Raw genomic sequence first — 19,684 nt, forward strand, 5'->3', positions numbered from 1 at the left:
AAAAGTCTGGCGATTTGTTCTTTGCCCATTAAGCGCTTCGGCGGAGGATACGTTCGTGTCAGTTCAGTTTACCTTTTTACCCTTTTATCTGCTGCTGTTTTACGTGAAATGACGTCCACCCATGACCCAAAAGCCACTTCTGTTTTCTCGTTAGCCCTTCTTTTGTTTCTGGCAGTTTGAGCAGGAGAATGAGATGATAGCACGGAGCTGTTATGAAAAGTGCGTGAGATACGCAGCGGCTGGTGAGGCTCTGGGTGTTTCAAAGCACTTCTCTATCCTAGTCCCTGAATTGCATTCAGCGTCATTCGCGTGCTCCACTCCGTATAGTACGTAGGTGCGGAAGTAATTTTGTGTAGGTGATTGAAGCCATTCAGAATGTGTATAATTTATTAAATCGTTGTTGAAAACGAGGCACTTGATTCCAGTGCTCGTGTGGGCCAATCCAGGTCATGTGAATACTCTTTCAATGCTTTATAGACGTATGGCAACGTGACATGACGTTAAGTGGTCATATAGGAACAGTGAAGAAGGATAGGGAAACGGTAGTTTGTAGTTTGCGAGGAAAAGAAAGAAGCAGATATCTCAAAAGCACCATGTGCCCTTCGATTTATTTCACGACGTTAAGTCGGGATGTTAAGGTAATTCGAAGATAGATAAGGAAAAGACATTTGGGTATAGAGGGTTGAATCATCCAAAGATAGGTGGTGCAGGTTCAACCAATGTACTATTGGTCGACACCGCGATCTTCCAAAGTAAAGATCTTTTGTGTGTTGAAAATCTTCATGTCTACTTTTTTTGGCTTGCAGCACAACCGTCATCTAAGACCGGGAGTAGGTCTGCTTGGGGGAGGGGAAGCTGCAAAATTCCGGGTTAGCCTCTCTTTCGGATGAATTTTGATCTTCAATTCCGACAAAACTCACGAAGGTCCAAGTTCCTGGATGCTCTTGCTGGCGAGCCACTGACCCATGTCAATGGCGTCCTCCAGAGACTTGCCAGAGACAATACCAGCGCAAAAACCACCAGCGAAGGCGTCACTAGAAGTATATGAGATTAGTTGATACGCTTATGATTGCGAAAATAGAGGGCAGAACTTACCCGGCACCATTGGTGTCGTTGATGGCCTCCTTCGAGACCTCGTGGACCTTGAACTCCTTGATCTCGACGGAGCCGTCGGCCGAAGAGATACCGACAACAGTGGGCAAGGTACCCTGGGTGACGATGGCAACGCGCGGGCGCTGGGTGTTCTTCTTGGGGAGCAGAGCGAGCTTCTTGGCGATCTCAACGACGTCTTCGGTACCCCACTGGTGGCTCTCGGCGTAGGCACGCGCCTCAGTCTCGTTGCAGAAAGTGTAGTCGGTGTAGGGCAGAACGCTGTCAAGCTGATCCTTGAAGAATTGGGGAATGAAAGGAGCGGAGAGAGAGAGCATGAAGATCTACAAGGTTCAAGGGTGAGAAAACATCCGCTCCATGTATCTCCAAGGTACATACCTTGTTCTTAGCGGCAGCCTCCTCGCCGAGGGCCAGGATTGCGGGGACGCAGACAGTCAGGTGGAAGCCACCAACGTAGTAGAACTGGGACTTCTCAACGAGAGACCAGATGTGAGGCTGCTTCAAGTGCTCGAGCTTGTACTCGTTGGCAGCAGCCAGGTGAGTGCAAAGGCTCCGGTTGTGGCCAGTGATAACGACACCGCACTTTCCAGTGGGCTGACTCTCATCCACACGGTACTCAGTGCGGACACCAGCCTCCTCGCAGGTCCTCTTAAGGGTCTCGCCGTACTTGTCGTTGCCGACGCAGCCAATGTACAGGACGGAGTTATCGGGGAGCATGTACTTTTAGGATTGTCAACGCTCATCTGCTGACGTAGATATTAAGATAACTCTTGCATACCTGAGCACCACGGGCAGTGTTCTGCGCGGCACCACCGGGGATCAGCTTAGCATCTCGGGCAATGAGCTCCTCGTAGAGGCCCATGTGCTTGTCCTCGGCAAGGATGGCATCGTTGTCCTTGAGACCGTACTTCTCGAGAAGGGCGGCATCACTGAAAAATCAGGTCAGTATTCTGATCCGGTTGAGCCTAATAGAAGGTCATTTCGTACCCACGAGCCTGGATGTCTAGAAACATGAAGCCCTGTCAGCATTCTATTTTCAAGTATATAGAGATATGATGCACTCACCGAGGAGAGGATTCTCCAGACACAGTAGGGGGTAAGCTTGAGCAGCAGCCATTCTGACGAAAGATCTATGGGAAGCAAGTAGAATTGGGAGTAAGAGAAGGAGGGACAAGACCAAGGTGGGAGGATGGAGGGGTCGGCAGAAAAGCAGTCGGGCGGTCCGCAAGGTCAGCCCCGACTCCACATCTGCAACGGACGGGACTTGGCCATTTGCCGTTGTCGCACGGCTCACGCAAACAACGTCTTGGACCACGAACAACCCCATCCAGAATGGCTGATCATGCACTGGAGGTCCCTGAGACCATCCAGGCGTCCAGTATCAAAACTCACCCTTCCCCCGCTCACGACGTCAACCCAGCCACTGCGGCTTCGGAAAAGCAACCAGTCGTCGCTGCCCCGGCTTCAGAAGCTGGTAGCCTTTCGTCAGACATCGTCGACCCCAACCGAATGATTCGACCCATCCGCCGGCGCCAAACGCTCCCTCCACTACCGGACCTGCGCTTCGAGCAAAGCTATCTAGCCAGTTTGAAGGATGCTGACACTTGGGGGCGAGTGGCATGGATTACTGTGAGAGATCAGGTAGGTCCCCTTGGTTCAGCCAAATATCTACACGGAGAAGAATGGGAATGGAAGACAAATTAGATTCAAAGGACTCAGAGCTAATTACATCTCTTTGCCTATAGGTCCTACTCCCGCTCATTCAAGGTACGGTCTGGACGCTCGCCCTCTCGGGATGGCGCTTCTGGAACCGCAATGCGTCGCTGAGTGGGCAGACCCTCGGAAGCCGCATCCGCAGATGGTGGTATGAGGTGAACAACTGGAAGCTGCCACCGAGGTGGTCTAAGAATCCGCAATTAGCGACGCAAGTCGAAGATGTGAGCAATTATTTTTTGACTGCCTGAGATCTTCCTTGGTAGGGACCGTACGATTGACGCTTATTGGAGTTTCTGCAGTTCTACGAGGCCCAGTTCTCCAATGGAGGTGCCGACTAATATATCACCTTTGCGTTTGTGAATTTGACTTCGGGTCGATATTCACAACTGCTCTGTTTTACTAGCATCCCTAGCGTTACATTTTGTCTGGAGTTACGGCTTGGTGAAATCATACGTCCTCTGTGTTTTATATCCATGGATGTCATTAATGGGATTAATTTGTCTCCTCGAGGAAAAAGGCCCATCCAAGACTAGAAGTAGTCTCAATGGCCTTTGGACTGGAGCCAAGTCGCACACAACCAGTCCCTCCTAGCGACCTTCTCGGCACAGGAAAATGGCCTTGCTGGATGGCTCTTCATATCTGCCATCCACTGTCCAGTCATCTACTACACTAATATGCGATTTATCGTTGGTGCGCCCTGAATAGGAATACATAGTCGGAGAGTGCACGGTTACTAGCCACGTAACTAGCCACCTACACCACTACCTAAGTAGCTACTTATCTAACCACCTGTTTTGATATATCTATCTTCCAGAAACTTAATACTTTTTTTTGCGAAGAAGGCCCGCCAAGTTTGAACCCCGGTAAATCGGGCTACAAACGCCGAAATCGAACGGGTTCGCGTACCCTGCTATTCCCAAGGGCGGCCAGGATATTGCTCAGTCTGAGACTGCAAGTGATCCATTTTCCATCCGGCTCATACCATGTGTGTTGATTCTTACCTCGACCCCTATGTCAATATTCTAAACCTTTACCAAGTCAAACGTATCATACAGTTCCCTCCTGCAAAGCCTGTGTGAACAGACAAAATGAACAAATGAACAATTCATTCGAACGTACTATCCCAGTCTATCTTCGATGAGAGTACTTAGGTCTCGGAGTTCAGTTTCGGTGATCCCGTTTGACTCATTGATTCGCCTGTTGCTAGATCGGAGAGCGTCAATACTGGCGCGTGGCCGATTCACTACCTACTGTAGGTACTTCCTCGGGGACCATTACGAGTACCTCCCCCAACAGCCCTGGATACAGGGGCTGATCATGCCGTTGATACTCTTATATGTTTGGCACTCTATTTCGATTATTGGTTCCTCAACGATGTTACAAATATATTGACCTACACATGGTGATATAGGTAGCTACACAGCCAGAAGTAGCTATTGAGAAGGGGCGTTGAGCACTCCTGCCTGATATACCTGCTACAAAGATTCCTTGGGGCCCCTGTAACTACTCTGAAGTGGCGAATCAGATCTCCGTATTCAGCGTTTCGTGAATAGACTGCCGGATCAAGTTGATGTCGTTCGCAGTAGATCTAGTTCAACCGTATAAGAGCCTTCGCATAGTGCTTATGCGCACCCCCCCCCCCAAGAGGGAAGTCGCGAATCGGATTATCTTCCCATGAATGGATTGTACTTTACCTCCCGTCGCCTACACTGGTCCTCAGCAAGATACTTAAGTATAAATCGCCATATCGATGTGGCCATTTTATAGCCGGACTATGGATATCTTAATACATCTCTCTTTGGCCTGGAAGTAACATATTATGAGCAGAACGGCAATTCACTGCTTTTAGCAAACCCCCATATAACACGACCAGATCCCGGCGTTCGAATTCTCGATTGCAATCAGAAATCACGCATAGACTTAACTGGGCTGATTCCAGCCCTGCGCAGAAGTAGCTTGTGGGTACGGCATACCAGAACCAGTCTGGCTCTCAGCAACGGCGTTGGAGCCAGTCACGCCATTTGGTTTGGCAGCCTGGATAGGTTTGGGGGCTTCGGCGGGCGCAGGTGTTGGAGACACTAGAGCAGTCGAGGCAATTGGCGCAATCGCTGGCGCCTGCGACATGGCTTCCTGAGTGGTTGAAGCAGAGGGTATCGGGGTTGCACTTGTCCCTGCTACCGATTGGGCGGGTTTCTGGGGCAATGGCTCCGCAGGCAAAGAGAGAGCGGTCGGCAGCGATGTGGATGGTACAGAAACAGATGGTTCGGTAGATGGTTTGGCTTGCCTGACGTCTCTCATCTGAGATTCTTGAAAAGGTGGTGGCTCATCGACCGGGGGCTTAGGTTCACTTGGCGTATTCCCTTTGCCATATCGAAGCTGAACCACGAGGCTTGGAGGCTCGCCGTTGATGATCGACTCATCCCCACTTGCGTCCGCTCCTTCATCGTCGCCCTCGAAGTCATTCTCATCATCCTCTCCACTGTGCCATTCATTTCCACTGTCATTGTCGCTCGAACGCGCTTCGTCTTCATCATCTAGGTCATCAACTCCGTATCCGGAGTAGCCGTTGGGGTGAGTCGAGTTGCGAGTCCTCTGTGGTCTACCAGATCCTTCGTCGTCGTCTTCGGAGTCCTCCCTCTGGCCGCTGAGCAGGGCCTCCCCGTAAAGCCCGCCTGCACGCGATCGGATCTGCCGCCCACTCGCCGTAAACCGAGTTCGCGAGGGCTCTGCTGTGGCCACAGCAGAAGGCGGATTACGAGTTGATCGTCTAGACGGCACATCGTCTGAGAAAATCTCCTCATCATCGGAATAAGTGTATTTTAGCTTCTTCCCACGGGTTCGGCCTTCATACATAGAAAAGCCAGGCTCTGGGCGAGAGAAAGCAGCTTTGCGTGCAAGACGATAGTCACGACGTTTGCGTTTCTGAGATATCGTCAGTTTAGTCTCTCCCTCATTGTATCAATCTTTCACTTACTTCTTCCGATGCCTCAAACCGAGGAATAGCATTTCGAATTCTTTCGCTCAGCTTCTTCGAATTGATGCCTTTTTCCTCCTGAAGCTTATCGGCGATTGTCTGCATCTCTGGAATACTTCCGGCGACACTCCACCAGGTAATATGTTTCAGGGCAGGGTTGCTTTCCCGGTACAAACGGAAATTTGTATCGTCTTGCCCCTCGATGAGCCAATATCGCCTCTTCAAGCTATCGCGACCCCAAGGTTGAACCGACAAAGGCTGGTTGAGGTCATCGTCATGGCGCGATTGCTTATAGGACTCCTTGATCTTAGCCTGGATCGCTTCCGAAGACGAAAGAGACCAAAGTATTAAGGACCGAAGCAGCTCCAGCTAAAGGGAATATGTGTTAGAATCACATTCTCGACCGCCGTGTAACAACCCCGTAACGTACGCGTTCTTCCGGCGACATGGTCGCAAAGCTGCGGCCCCCATGAAGGGGGTTCTTGCCCTCCCAGGCCGGGGGCCACTGCGACTGATGCGACTGGATAGCTTCCTCGAGGGGTCGTGTGAAGTGAAGCCGTCTGTAGATTCCAGATAGATAATTAGCCATCATTTCCGCGATTAATTGGCGGGTGGAATCCAAAAGTGCGCGCTGTCCAGGCTTCCGCGCGCAGGATCGGGCATCGGGTGGCGATCATACTCAACATCCTTCTTACGATTCAAAACAAGACCCAGCAATGCGCATAGTAGTCGTTCGATGTATTCGCCAGGCGGAGATTCCTCCACGCCTCTCTCAATATCTTGTGGGCCAAAATGTGGCAGTCCTCGGGGAAAGGCCTCGTGGAAACGCGCGCGGAACATGACGATGAACTAACCATTGCGACAGCTCAGCAAACGTGTTTAGAGATGGGTTGAACGCGTCATATACAGATTCGTATATCTATTAATGGGCAGGGGCAGTCTGCCAGAACAAAACTCACTGCGATGCTGGGATTATCTGCCAGGACGAATTCATGCGGTGGTGACGGCGCCCGTTTCGGCGGCGGAGTCTCCGACTCCTTCTTGAAGTATTTTGCGATTCCGACTGGTTCATCAATTGTCATGGCGGCTTCATCGTCTGTCGGTGGTGCCGATGACAGTGACGAGAGTTCTGAGTCCGAGGGTGCCATGTTGGATGTGGTGGGGAGGTGGTGCGAAGGACAAAGTTGGAGTCCGCGCAGGAAGCTCACGTCGCCGCCAAAGGTCTGCGCCTGCGCCCGTAGGGCGGTTGTCATTGAACAGACTCCTTATGCGAATCATGCTTTTTGACATGCAACTTTTAGCATCCCAATATCTTGGATTCTTGTGAAGCTCGCTATATTGGAAATATTGGCTATGACGATGATGCTATGCAATTTGTATGGGCATAACTAAAGCAAATGATCTATAAATGGCGCTCGCTGCGAGATATCCGTATCCTGTCCTTAAAAGATAAAGCTTCTACGCACTTCACAGTATTGCAATCCGAGCTCCAGCCTCTAGCAAGCTGTCGTTGCCCCCTGGTATGGATGTGTTGGTTGTCTTGTATTGAGATATCACATTGCATGCATCGTTTTGCGCTCATAGAATTTTAAGCACATGATGAATAGGACGTGGTAAATAGACTGAATCACCTTGTCAACGCGACAGTGGGTTCATGTTTATTCAGAGTTGCTGCATTATTGCAAGCCGGCGATTATCTCGGCAGCAGGAAAGAGACGGTCGGCGATGATGGCAACTCAGGGCTATCCATAGTGTCACGTGGTTGTGCTGATGTAATGTATGCGAGAGCGAGGTCGACCCTCGACTAAATCGTAGGTGTTTTCATGCACCACCTGGAGTAAATTCTGTCTTGAAATTGGATATAAAAGTTGAGGCAACTTTCCATAATTCTTTGTCGGTGATTTTATTTTAGAAGCTCATCTCTGAAGCAATTGAAATCTTTATCAAATACGCGTCCACCGCAAGAGGTGGGTTAGATAAGCGACCACACGCTAGCCTTAATTTGGCTAGGTTAGCGACCGCACCCTAAAGCCCACACAGTCCCATTCTCCGACGATTTCTCATCTCCTCAACGACAAGCCCATCTTCAATTCGAGGTACGCCCTTTCCACCACACGGCGTCGCCAACCACTCTCGCCTGTCAACCTAGAATACTAACGCAAGTGTTTTCTTTCAGACAGTCGCCATGGGTCGTGTGATCCGCAACCAGAGGAAGGGCCGTGGCTCCATTTTCAGTGAGTGCGCCCGCAACAAAAACCATCCCAGGACGTTTTGGTCGGCGCTGTGTTTGGAGCAGCGATAGGATCAAGAGCAACCCGGGAGAACAACAAGCCAGTACAGGAATTGGATTGCTGATGTCGATTTTTTTTTTCACTTGCAGCGGCTCACACCCGTCTCAACAAGGCCCCTGCTCAGTTCCGTACTCTCGACTACGCTGAGCGTCATGGCTACACCCGCGGTGTCGTGAAGGAGATCGTCCACGATGCCGGCCGTGGTGCCCCTCTCGCCAAGGTCCAGTTCCGCCACCCCTACAAGTTCAAGATTATCACCGAGACCTTCATCGCCAACGAGGGCATGTACACCGGCCAGTTCATCTACGCTGGTAAGAACGCCGCCCTGACCGTCGGCAACGTTCTGCCCCTCGCCTCCATGCCTGAGGGTACCGTCATCACCAACGTCGAGGAGAAGGCTGGTGACCGTGGTGCTCTGGGCCGCACCTCCGGCAACTACGTGACCGTCATCGGCCACAACCCCGATGATGGCAAGACCCGTGTCAAGCTGCCCTCCGGTGCCAAGAAGGTTGTCAAGAACACCGCCCGTGGTATGGTTGGTATCGTCGCTGGTGGTGGCCGTACCGACAAGCCCCTGCTCAAGGCTTCGCGTGCCAAGCACAAGTTCGCTGTCAAGCGCAACTCTTGGCCCAAGACTCGTGGTGTTGCCATGAACCCCGTCGATCACGTAAGTTGCGACTTGTTTGTTAACCCAGCCTTTTGCTACAGAGTGTCTGACCGTTTTTCTCTCTACAGCCTCACGGTGGTGGTAACCACCAGCACATCGGTAAGGCCTCGACCATCTCCCGCTACGCTGCCCAGGGTCAAAAGGCCGGTCTTATTGCTGCCCGGCGTACCGGTCTGCTCCGTGGTACCCAGAAGACCAAGGAGTAAGGGTGATATTTTGCGGAGTTTTTTTTGTGACGGGTTGGAAATGGACTTCTGCTATGAGACATATGTACTTAGGCGACTGCGGAGAAGCGTCCCATGCGCCCTTAGCGAATTAAGGTTGTGGCCACCATCCTTTCTTGTCGAGCAAATCAAAAGGGTGATGGATGGGGTCCGGGGTTGGCCTCATGTCATGGGCAGGATGGAAAATCAAAAAAGGCCCTTGGGGCTCTGAAATGATACACCTTTGAAACTTCAATTGTCCAGGCCCTATCTACCCTGTAATTTCATTGATCTATGCTGTTGCGATATGTGGAACTGCATCAACGCCAAGTGAAATCGCACAGGGCCCGCGGAAATCAGTCTCGGGAAAGACTGGCCTCTGTCCAAGATCCGCTTATCCGCATTGTCTCGTGGTAGGAGTACTTGTGCGGTTACTGGCGATTCATGATATGGGGTCGAGAATATCGTTGACCGTACTCGTTGATGCTTCTGTAGTGGTTCTGCACACTTACGGAGGGAGATATCCGAGCAACTCTCTACTTTCCAAGGTTGGTAAGCAAATCTTGTATTTGTCCTAGTCCCTTTGTGCGTTTCTCGCTACTTTTTATTTGAAAGTAATATTTCCCAACTGCATCACTTCCAAAGTTCTGATTAAGATCCTTTGCGTTGACGTACGAGGGTTGACTTTGCAGTGCGAGTCATCCTAAATATATTGTGGACTCGGTCCCGGTGTTTTGCAATTGCTACGAACTAACGTGCTTTCTATTATTCCTGATGCATTATCCCCAGTTAGAACCTCACCTTTACAGCGAAATATCTCAGAAAGCCTTGTTATCCCTGGCTAGACCATGCTGAAATACGTTGCTCTTGTGACCAATCAGCGACCGGCTTCCCCGAATCCGAACCAGGTCTTCAAGCACTTATATGCCCAGCCATCTAAGCTGGAAGGCATTCCAAAGCCATATATTCACACAGAGGCACCCTCTGTCCCGTGGCCATCAAAGATGCTGAGCTCAACAACATCCACACAGCGCATCCCCCCACTCAGCCGGTCCAGCGATGCTCGCGCCTCCGCCGAGCGGTGGCAAGCCATCACCAAACGCGATGCCTCCATCGATAGCTTCGTCTACGCTGTGATTACCACCAGAATCTATTGCCGCCCTTCCTGCCCAGCACGCCGTGCACGCCGTGCCAACGTCCAATTCTACGATACCCCCTCACAAGCCGAGAAGGCCGGGTTCCGAGCCTGTAAGCGCTGCCGGCCTGAATCGGGACGAACAGCGGTTCAAAGCAACCCCCAGGTGACGATGGTTGGGAAAGCCTGCGACAATATCCAAGCAGAATTGGCTGCAGGGCTGAAACCAAGGCTTCACGATCTGGCGGCGCGGGCAGGGTTGACTCCAAGTCACTTCCATCGCGTTTTTAAGAAACAGATGGGCGTGACGCCCGGGCAGTATGCGAGCGCCCTTGTCCAAAAGACTGCCCCCCCTTTGGGGGATTCTTTGACGCCCGACACCATGTCTCATCGTGAGACGTCGCGCTTTGACATTGTTGAGGCGGAAGCGGAGGGAGCACTGGAATTGGATTGCGATCTGTCGGCAATTGAGATGGAGAAGTCGTCTTCTTTGGCCGTGAACGAGGCATGGAATGAGTTTGATGCATTGTTGGCCGACGAGCAGGGCCAGGGATGGTTCTCAGATTGGCTCTCGATTGATCCTCGGCTTATCGGGGTGTCTGATTGATCGCGGCCGCCGGAGAGATTCCATTGGGTGATAAAGCAACACTCGGGCGAGTCATGCATGGTGAACATCGGACACCGAGCAAAAAGGAAAAGTGTGCGTTGGGAATATTCATTAATTAATTTGTCGTGCCTCCACTGTAGATAATCTCGAGATAAGTTCTAAATACATAACGCTTACTCTAGCTAGTCAGTCGCTGTCCCTCAATCAACTAAGCTTCTACCCTCGACACCGTAAACTCGGGCAGCCTGGAGTAGTTTCTACTCTTCAACAAGACAACCTGAGGGTTTGCTGGCGTACATAGTACAGAGAGTACTTAGGTCACGAAGCCCGTAGAAAGCAGAGCATCTACAGCATTGTAGCGCATCAAGCCCGGGAGGATGTCCCAACCAAAGTACAGGAAGTTGACCACAAAGCCAAGATCGACACGGCAGCCTCGCCACCACCATGCAGGCCTCAATCGGCAAGGGTGAAATGAAACAGAGACGAAACTTTGGCAGCCAACGGGGCGCGCCGTGCACCGTGCACCTAGTAGTACGTAGGCTGTATCAGGCAGTTCAATCGATCGAGGATGATGTCGGAAATCTATCGAGCCGGATCATTGGCGCTGGGGTTGCATTCTGGACCATCCATTGGACCCTGTTCCATGCGGTGGCAACTTGCGGCGAGACCAGCTGGTATCAGAGAGGAGAGATAATTATAGCGCGCTGATCGGAGAGTCGTTCCTGGTCTTCCAATTGGAATTGACGCTCCCCCACCGGCGGCCCACTAACGCGTGTCACAGCTTTAGCCGCCAGCATCCTGAAACCTCTCAATTAATTCACTCTGCCGTGATCGGTGGGAGATGAGAAAGAAGGGGTGTTCGATACGAAATCTGCAGGAGCATCTCGACTTAGCATTGAGGTGAAATTCAACTTAGATCGCGGCGCGAGAGACACGTCTGAGTCGTCTGGACAAATCACTTTGTTTCTCGCATCCCCACCGATCGACATCCACATTGCATGTGTCTGTAGTGAAACGCCTTGGGGGAATTCCAGAAACTTTCTGGTGGCGCTGGATAAACGGGGCTTTGGGAGTGACAATCCATTGATTGCGTGCCCCAGGGATGTGGATGTGGCAGGACAAGTTTTAAAACAATCGCTTGAACTCGCCCCGGCCTTCCTTCCCAACCTCCCTTTTCTCCACCCGTCTTCATCTGCCCCCCATCTTTTGCGACCACACGCTCCTTTCCTCTCGTGTCTATTGATTTGACTGGAGATTTGTGTCTCTGTCCGCATCGTACGGCAATCCTTTCATCTGGATATTCCCGCATTTATCCCACCTGTTGCTGTGTTGCTACACAGATCCGCGCAACTGGCGATTTCGAACTACCCCACGATCTCTAGCTCTATCGCAGTCCCCGGGTGACGTCTTTCACAATGCACATGAACAAGAGAATCGGCCGGTTGAAGCAATGGGCCGGAGAGCGCATGGGCGGGGAGGTGAAGACCAACCAGTCTGATGACTTCAAGGCCATGGAGACGGAGATGGGCGTGCGACATGAAGGGGTCGATCGCATTCACAAGTCCATGACTGCCTACGTCAAGGCTGTTTCTAAACGTAACGAGGGAGATGACAAGGAGAAGACACTTCCTATTGCGCATCTGGGAAGCAGCATGATTAGCCATGGGGAGGACTTTGACGGGAACTCGGAATACGGGCAGTGCCTGACCAGTGAGTCTGAGCGCGTGCTAATTGAGTTGAACCGACAGATGGCTGACTACTCGAACAGTGTTCGGGCGCACTGAGGAGCGCATTGCGCGCATTCAAGAGAACTACATCACCCAGGCAAATTCGAGCTGGCTCGAATCCCTGGAGAGGTCCATGACCCAAATGAAAGACTATCAGGTAAGATATACATGTTGATTGCCCTCGATCAGCCAGCTGATTTCTTTTTTTCTAGCATGCTCGCAAGAAGCTCGATAGCCGGCGATTGGCATACGACACCTCACTTTCCAAAATGGAAAAGGCCAAGAAGGAAGACTTTCGGGTGGAAGAGGAGTTGCGCAGCCAGAAGGTCAAGTACGAAGAAGCGAACGACGACGTGCTCCGTCGGATGCAAGACATCAAGGATGCTGAAGTCGACAATGTTATGGACCTAAGCACCTTTCTGGAGGCCCAGCTTGAATATCACGATCGATGCCGCGAAGCGCTATTGCAACTGAGGAATGAATGGCCTGGCGGGTGAGTATTCTCCATGATCGAAGCGACGCGTCAATTGGTTGCGCTGACTCCAGCATATGTAGGTCCGGCCAAGGATCAGTCCCACCCCGTCGTACGGCACGAGCCCGGTCTAACACCGCTCACTCATACCAGGAGCGGTATGAGCCTCTCCAGGAAGAGTTGACAGCCGTTACGGAGACTCGGCCCAGTATTCGCCCCAGCAGAACCGTGTCAACACACTACGCAGAGTCCCCCCCGAGAGAGCCCTATGCGGTCAACGGCTACTCCCGACCAGTTCTCAACCGGACGCCTACTTTTGAAGGGCCGGCCCAGCTTCGGCAAGAACAGTCACCTGTTGCATCGCAATGGATTCAGCGAACCACCAGCGATACCTTCGCTGGATGTCGAAGCAGCACGCAGTTCTTGAACACCCGAGCTCCAATTGATCCTTATGCCTCTTCAGAAGAGGCCAGCTCCTACGGTCGCTCTAGTCCGGAGCGCATCCACGGCGGTCGATCTATCTCTCCTGCCACCTCGCATGGCAGTGTGGCCTCACGGCGACCCAGTTCGACAGCCTTGAACACTGTTCCACTGACCAAGAAGGCTCCGCCACCCCCTCCACCATCTCGCGCAAAGAAGCCCCCACCGCCGCCGCCGGTGAAGCGCTCATTGGTAACAGTAACAGATGCCTAAAGGATAGGGTGTAAAGATCAGTGCTGAGATCTCTTAAATTGTTGGAAGTTTTAGGTGGGGGGAGTTTGCTTGGTCACGGTGGTGCCTTATTCTTAGATTCTTTTCCCTCTTTCATTGTGAATGCTGGTATAGCTATTTATTCCTTTGCGGTTTCATGGTGTATGAATATAAATCATATAAATCCTTTCAGCTTGACGTATGGCAAGGATGACTGGTACACAGGATCACAGTGAATATCACGGTGAATTGAGCATTTTAGCGGGCATGTAGAGTTGACCTCAAGTCTTTGATATTTGCTGGCAATGTTATAAATATGTATGGGTTAGGGAGTTTGGTGCTACCAAATGAAGTATTCCATCTGAAGGTCTCGTCGATACGCAAGTTGCAAGTCTTGGTGGCCGCTGCAGTGCTCAGATGTACGCCGGGCCGTGCGTTGTGTGCAGCCCCCAGTCTCTGAGTCAGCTTCCACGTGACTCTGCCACACTGAAATCTCCTCCGCCTCCTATTGTTAGGTCGCCTACTCTGAGAGCACCAGGTTTCCCCGAGCGAGTCGCGCGCAACTCGGTCCCCTCCATCTCCATTTTCCCATCCCATCCACGGCCACGCGCCCATCCCCCACAAGGCGCCTGCTGCGACTCCCTTCATCAGCTGCTGTCGCGCGGACGCCCTTTTTTATTCACTTTCTTTGTCAACCCCTTCACCGTACCCGCCCCCCCATAATCCATCGACCACATCCCCGAAGCTCCGACCACAGGCCCCAAACATCGCGCGTCCCATCGCCGAGAGTCCTCCCGGGGGCCTTTTCTGGTCGCCTTCCTCCCCATCCAGCCCTGGAGAGTCGTGCAGTCGGCATCCCTTTTACGCCTCACTCCCCCCTTTCTGCGCGCAACCTCACCTAGATACCTAGTGGAGTCCGTGACTTCCAGTCCAGACCCGCGACGATCAAAGGTCACCACCATCCCGCGTCTGTACACCTATGAATTGAAAAGTCCTCGCGTCTCAACATGGCTTCACTACAAACGGCGCCGAATGCGGCGCCTAGCAACGCTGCCCTGCCACACAACCTGTCACCCACCGATGTTCAGGGGATTTTCCAGGTAGGCATCTCGATTCTTCCACCACCCCACCACTATCATTTTGTCATCCCAACTTCTGTCGCATTGTGTCTCTGCACATGTTGATGGTCACCGCTAATATCTTGTCAGAAATTCCGGCAAATGCAAGCGCAGGGTGTTCGCGCCGACGACCCCGAATACCTCAAGGTCCAAAACTTTTTGGTGTCCTTGCAGCGACAGCAAAATTTCCATAAGCAAAGACTGGCTCAGCAACGTCAGCAGCAGCAGCAACAACAACAAAACGGTGCTAGTGCCAATTCTACCGCCAACGGTGCCCACGGTCAGTCACCTTGGGATCTCACTTTTGATCGAAAATACTTACCTAGTTTTCATGCTAACGTTCTCTCAACAGCCCGCACTGCTTCTGCATCTTCTGCCGCTGGAGCCACACAGAACACCGCTGGCATGTCTGGTCAGCCCCAGTCGACGGGTCAGAAGGGTCTGACCTTCGGAGGTGGAATCCTACCGGAGCAGCTTCATCTTACGAAAATTCAAATGCAGATATTCCGAATGTTGGCCCAAGGGAAGGAAGTTAATCAGGAAATCTGGCACCGCTTTCAACTCGCCCAGGACGCAGTCGACAAAACACTAGGCCGCACCTCGACCCTGGCCAAGTTTTTGGCAAAAGATACCTCGGAAGGCGCTGACCAAAGCGCTGCCGATCAGTCTGCCGAGGATGCGGAGAGTCTTTTCGTTCCGGAAAAAGACTGGTATAACGGTTTTCAAGCACCACAAGCTTATCCTTATGAGTCCATCGGCTATTCAGCTCATGCCTCTTTCAAGAAACGTGGGGGCTTTGCTCCATTCCAATTTTCTGGCTACGGTCTGAAGAAACAAGAGCAGCGTGAGCTGCATGAATTGTTGGCGCACAAGCGAAGCCAAGCTCGGCGAGAACGCCTTAACCAGCTTCCCGCTAACATTGGTGTCTGGGATACTGGGAAGAGTGATGCGCCTACACATGACGATTCATTCAAGCTGAAGGCTCTGATTGCTTTGAAGATGGAAAATGTGTTGGCGCAAGGCAAACAAGCTAGTGTGCGCCAGAAGGTGGCCCAAGCAATGACTCAATACGGCCGTACCGGAGTGAGGGCAAGCCGTGCGGGATCCCGGCTCGAGAAGAGGGACACTCATGGCATTCGTGATGCATCAGTCACTGAGAAGATTGAGAGACAGTCGCGACATGCTCGTGAGACAAGAGAGAAGCAGAAGCAGTATAACCAGCTGCAGGCTATCCTCAGCCGTGGTGCAGAGCTTGTCAATGCTGCGGCACAGAATCGTACTCGTGCCCAAAAGTTGGGTCGTGCAATGGTTGCCCACCATGGCTTCGTCTTCCGTGAGGAGCAGAAGCGTGTTGAGCGTACCGCCAAGCAACGTCTCCAGGCTCTGAAGGCCAACGATGAGGAGACCTATATGAAGCTCCTGGGTCAGGCTAAGGACTCTCGTATCTCGCATCTGCTCAACCAAACCGACAAGTTCTTGAAGGAGCTCGCCGCCTCAGTCAGAAAGCAGCAACGAAACCTGGCCGAGCGTTACGGCGAGGGTGAAGATTACGAAGACGATGGTGACGAAGAGCTTGCCGATAGCGATGAAGAAGAGGGACAAGATGTCTCCGGAAAGAAGAAGATCGACTACTATGCTGTTGCCCACCGAATCAGAGAGCAAGTTACTGAGCAACCCACTATCCTCATCGGAGGTACCTTGAAAGAATACCAGATGAAGGGGTTGCAGTGGATGATTTCGCTGTACAACAACAACCTGAACGGCATCCTGGCAGACGAGATGGGTCTCGGTAAGACCATCCAGACGATCAGTTTGATCACCTACATCATTGAAAAGAAGCGGAACAATGGGCCGTTCTTGGTTATCGTACCTCTTAGTACCCTGACCAACTGGAATATCGAGTTCGATAAGTGGGCTCCGTCGGTTACTAAGGTCGTTTACAAGGGACCCCCGAATGCACGCAAACAGCAGCAGCAGCAGATCCGATGGGGCAACTTCCAAGTCCTACTGACGACCTATGAGTACATTATCAAGGACCGCCCTATCCTCAGCAAGATCAAGTGGACGCACATGATCGTCGATGAAGGTCATCGTATGAAGAACAGCAATTCCAAGTTGAGCAGCACGTTGTCATCGTACTACACCAGTCGCTACCGTTTGATCTTGACGGGTACACCACTTCAAAACAACCTGCCTGAGCTGTGGGCTCTTCTTAACTTCGTCTTGCCGAATATTTTCAAATCCGTGAAATCATTCGATGAGTGGTTCAATACCCCGTTCGCCAACACTGGTGGCCAAGATCGCATGGATCTGAGCGAAGAAGAGCAGTTACTTGTCATTCGTCGTCTGCATAAGGTCCTTCGTCCTTTCTTGCTTCGACGTCTGAAGAAAGATGTCGAGAAGGACCTGCCCGACAAGCAGGAGCGTGTCATCAAGTGTCGCTTCTCTGCCTTGCAGACCAAGTTGTACAAGCAGCTTGTCACCCACAATAGGCTGGCTGTCAGTGACGGCAAGGGTGGTAAGACGGGCATGCGTGGTCTCAGCAACATGCTAATGCAGCTGCGGAAACTTTGCAACCATCCTTTTGTGTTCGAGCCTGTGGAGGACCAAATGAACCCTACTCGCATGACCAACGATCTTTTATGGCGAACGGCCGGAAAGTTCGAACTTCTCGATCGAATCCTGCCCAAGTTCCGTGCCACAGGCCATCGGGTTCTAATGTTCTTCCAGATGACTCAGATCATGAACATCATGGAAGATTTCCTCCGTATGCGAGGTCTGAAGTATCTTCGTCTGGACGGTTCAACCAAGTCTGACGACCGATCGGATCTTCTGAAGGTCTTCAATGATCCCAATTCGGAGTACTTCTGCTTTCTGCTGTCTACACGTGCCGGTGGCCTGGGTCTCAATTTGCAGACCGCTGATACAGTCATCATTTACGACTCGGATTGGAATCCTCACCAGGATTTACAAGCCCAAGATCGTGCCCACCGGATCGGTCAAAAGAACGAGGTGCGCATCTTGCGACTGATTAGCTCGAACTCCGTGGAGGAAAAGATCTTGGAACGTGCGCAGTTCAAACTCGATATGGATGGCAAGGTTATCCAGGCCGGAAAGTTTGACAACAAGTCCACCAATGAAGAACGAGACGCCCTCCTCCGTACTCTTTTAGAGACTGCGGAAGCTGCAGATCAAATTGGTGACCAAGACGAGATGGATGACGATGATTTGAATGAGATCATGGCTCGTTCCGAACAGGAGCTGGTTGTCTTCCAGCAGATCGATAAACATCGTCTAGAAGTCGACAAATATGGCGCTGGAAAGCGCTACCCTCGACTGATGTGTGAGGAGGAGCTCCCAGATATCTACCTTCAGGAGGACAACCCTGTCGCCGAGGACGTGGAAACCGAGGTCTATGGCCGTGGTGCTCGTGAACGCAAGGTGACCAGATATGATGACGGCTTGTCCGAGCAGCAGTTCCTGGATGCAATGGAAGGTATTGAAGAAGGAAAGCTCACCTTGGAAGAAGTCATCGAGAGGAATGAACGGCGGGCCGCGGACCGTGCGGCCAACAAAGAGCGCAAGAAGAAGAAAGTTTCAGGGGTCGAATCTTCGCCCGATCCCTCTATCGAAGACTCCGAGACTCCCCAGCGGAAGCAGCGTCGTCGTGGTCCCCCGCCAAAGCGCAAGGCTGAGGATATCGTGGAAGATAACCCGCAGCCTAAACGCAAACGCGGTCGTCAACCTAAGGTTCCGGATACCCTGAGCAGCTCTGACCGATCCACTTTGAACCGTATCGTCACCAGTGTGATCCAGTCACTGAAGGAGATGGAACAGGAGATCCCAGCCGAAGGTTCCGACAGCGAGGAAGGACCGCTCGTGCGTGCGATCATCGATCCATTCATGAAGCCGCCACCACGTTCGCAGTATCCCGATTATTACATGATCATCAAGAACCCCATTGCAATGGACACGATCGAGAAGAAATTGAAACGCGACGACTACCAAAGTCTCAAGGAGTTCCGGGATGACATCCATCTCCTCTGCCAGAATGCCAGGACGTACAACGAAGACGGCAGTATTCTGTTCCAGGATGCCAACGACATTGAGGTACGTGTTTTGGACTCCCACAAATCGACTCGGCTTGCAACAGAAATGCTAACTACCTGCAGGAAAAATGTGTGATGGAATTGAAGAAACAGACTGAGGGTCATCCCGAGTTTGCCAATTTCGACGATCCAGCCTCCATCGCCGGCGACGGCCAGTCCACCGGTGGTGTATCGGGCGCTGACACTCCGCTGACTGCCGACACTCCTGGGCAGCAACCGAAGCTTAAGCTTACCTTCAATAACTCCAATTCTGGCAGTGCCAACAACTTTAACGGGGCTGACTTTGGCGCTGATGACGAGTGATGCCCTTCATCGCTTGTGGACCTCCTATGCCTACACGTTCGTGTCGAAACTGCCCTTCTGTTCGACGACACGCTTGTGTTTCTGGCATATGTATCCTGAAAGTTTTTTCGTCTATTATCTTGCAGTCTGGAATGGCGTTTCCCCCTGATGTATTCGGTTCGGTTCAATCTGGGAGATGGGGCAAGTCTTGAGGATGGCGCTTTGTTTTTCTCGTTATCGTTGAGCGATCTATTTTGAGGAATCCGGGTTGTGCGCGATACTAGAACAGCCTCAGTTGAACGCAACCTCAAGCTAGGTTTCTATGTACGGCTAGTTAAAAGGCTCAAGGCAATGAATTGCAATCCATAGTTCCATGCATCCTTCTACGTGTCGGCCCAACTGGGCGAGCCGGGGTGGGTCCGTGCAGCGGAGAGAACGAGTCATCAAAGCCGAGAACAGCCCTGACTTCACGTCGCAGGTCGCCTCACCGAGTCTTGCGTTGCATCACAGAGCGTGACGATCATGTACAAGAGCAGTATTGTCTCTCAGAGCCCCGCCTCCTTGCGAGGAGAAAAGATATCAC

General features: G+C 51.9%; 7 protein-coding genes across 7 annotated transcripts; 5 read left to right on the plus strand and 2 right to left on the minus strand.

The window, feature by feature from the left end:
• Positions 1 to 818: 818 nt before the first annotated feature.
• Positions 819 to 2,227, minus strand: N7459_008092 (adenosine kinase; the record flags this gene model as incomplete). Its single annotated transcript, XM_056947260.1, has 7 exons — positions 819 to 855; positions 921 to 1,034; positions 1,096 to 1,433; positions 1,489 to 1,830; positions 1,889 to 2,039; positions 2,098 to 2,113; positions 2,176 to 2,227. 7 exons carry the CDS (start codon positions 2,225 to 2,227, stop codon positions 819 to 821), a joined length of 1,050 nt encoding a protein of 349 aa, XP_056796770.1.
• A 215-nt stretch (positions 2,228 to 2,442) lies between these two features.
• N7459_008093 (DUF1770 domain-containing protein) lies at positions 2,443 to 3,164 on the plus strand (the record flags this gene model as incomplete). The annotated part of the gene is made up of 3 exons (XM_056947261.1): positions 2,443 to 2,751; positions 2,856 to 3,047; positions 3,117 to 3,164. The coding sequence occupies 3 exons, from the start codon at positions 2,443 to 2,445 to the stop codon at positions 3,162 to 3,164; spliced, it is 549 nt and encodes a 182-aa protein (XP_056796771.1).
• A 1,582-nt stretch (positions 3,165 to 4,746) lies between these two features.
• On the minus strand, positions 4,747 to 7,053 carry N7459_008094 (uncharacterized protein; the record flags this gene model as incomplete). The annotated part of the gene is made up of 5 exons (XM_056947262.1): positions 4,747 to 5,748; positions 5,801 to 6,169; positions 6,231 to 6,360; positions 6,480 to 6,649; positions 6,760 to 7,053. The coding sequence occupies 5 exons, from the start codon at positions 7,051 to 7,053 to the stop codon at positions 4,747 to 4,749; spliced, it is 1,965 nt and encodes a 654-aa protein (XP_056796772.1).
• A 932-nt stretch (positions 7,054 to 7,985) lies between these two features.
• On the plus strand, positions 7,986 to 8,964 carry N7459_008095 (60S ribosomal protein uL2; the record flags this gene model as incomplete). The annotated part of the gene is made up of 3 exons (XM_056947263.1): positions 7,986 to 8,034; positions 8,181 to 8,758; positions 8,827 to 8,964. 3 exons carry the CDS (start codon positions 7,986 to 7,988, stop codon positions 8,962 to 8,964), a joined length of 765 nt encoding a protein of 254 aa, XP_056796773.1.
• Positions 8,965 to 9,809: 845 nt separating this feature from the next.
• Positions 9,810 to 10,703, plus strand: mpt (putative DNA repair and transcription factor Ada; the record flags this gene model as incomplete). Its single annotated transcript, XM_056947264.1, has 1 exon — positions 9,810 to 10,703. One exon carries the CDS (start codon positions 9,810 to 9,812, stop codon positions 10,701 to 10,703), a length of 894 nt encoding a protein of 297 aa, XP_056796774.1.
• Positions 10,704 to 12,118: 1,415 nt separating this feature from the next.
• N7459_008097 (uncharacterized protein) lies at positions 12,119 to 13,595 on the plus strand (the record flags this gene model as incomplete). Its single annotated transcript, XM_056947265.1, has 4 exons — positions 12,119 to 12,413; positions 12,472 to 12,587; positions 12,643 to 12,923; positions 12,986 to 13,595. The coding sequence occupies 4 exons, from the start codon at positions 12,119 to 12,121 to the stop codon at positions 13,593 to 13,595; spliced, it is 1,302 nt and encodes a 433-aa protein (XP_056796775.1).
• A 1,004-nt stretch (positions 13,596 to 14,599) lies between these two features.
• N7459_008098 (putative RSC complex subunit (Sth1)) lies at positions 14,600 to 19,122 on the plus strand (the record flags this gene model as incomplete). Its single annotated transcript, XM_056947266.1, has 4 exons — positions 14,600 to 14,692; positions 14,801 to 14,990; positions 15,063 to 18,820; positions 18,883 to 19,122. The coding sequence occupies 4 exons, from the start codon at positions 14,600 to 14,602 to the stop codon at positions 19,120 to 19,122; spliced, it is 4,281 nt and encodes a 1,426-aa protein (XP_056796776.1).
• Between the last annotated feature and the right edge of the window lie 562 nt (positions 19,123 to 19,684).

This window comes from Penicillium hispanicum (genome assembly GCF_028827665.1).
Source record: "Penicillium hispanicum strain IBT 35686 chromosome Unknown utg000007l_segment0_segment0, whole genome shotgun sequence".
NCBI lineage: Eukaryota > Fungi > Ascomycota > Eurotiomycetes > Eurotiales > Aspergillaceae > Penicillium > Penicillium hispanicum.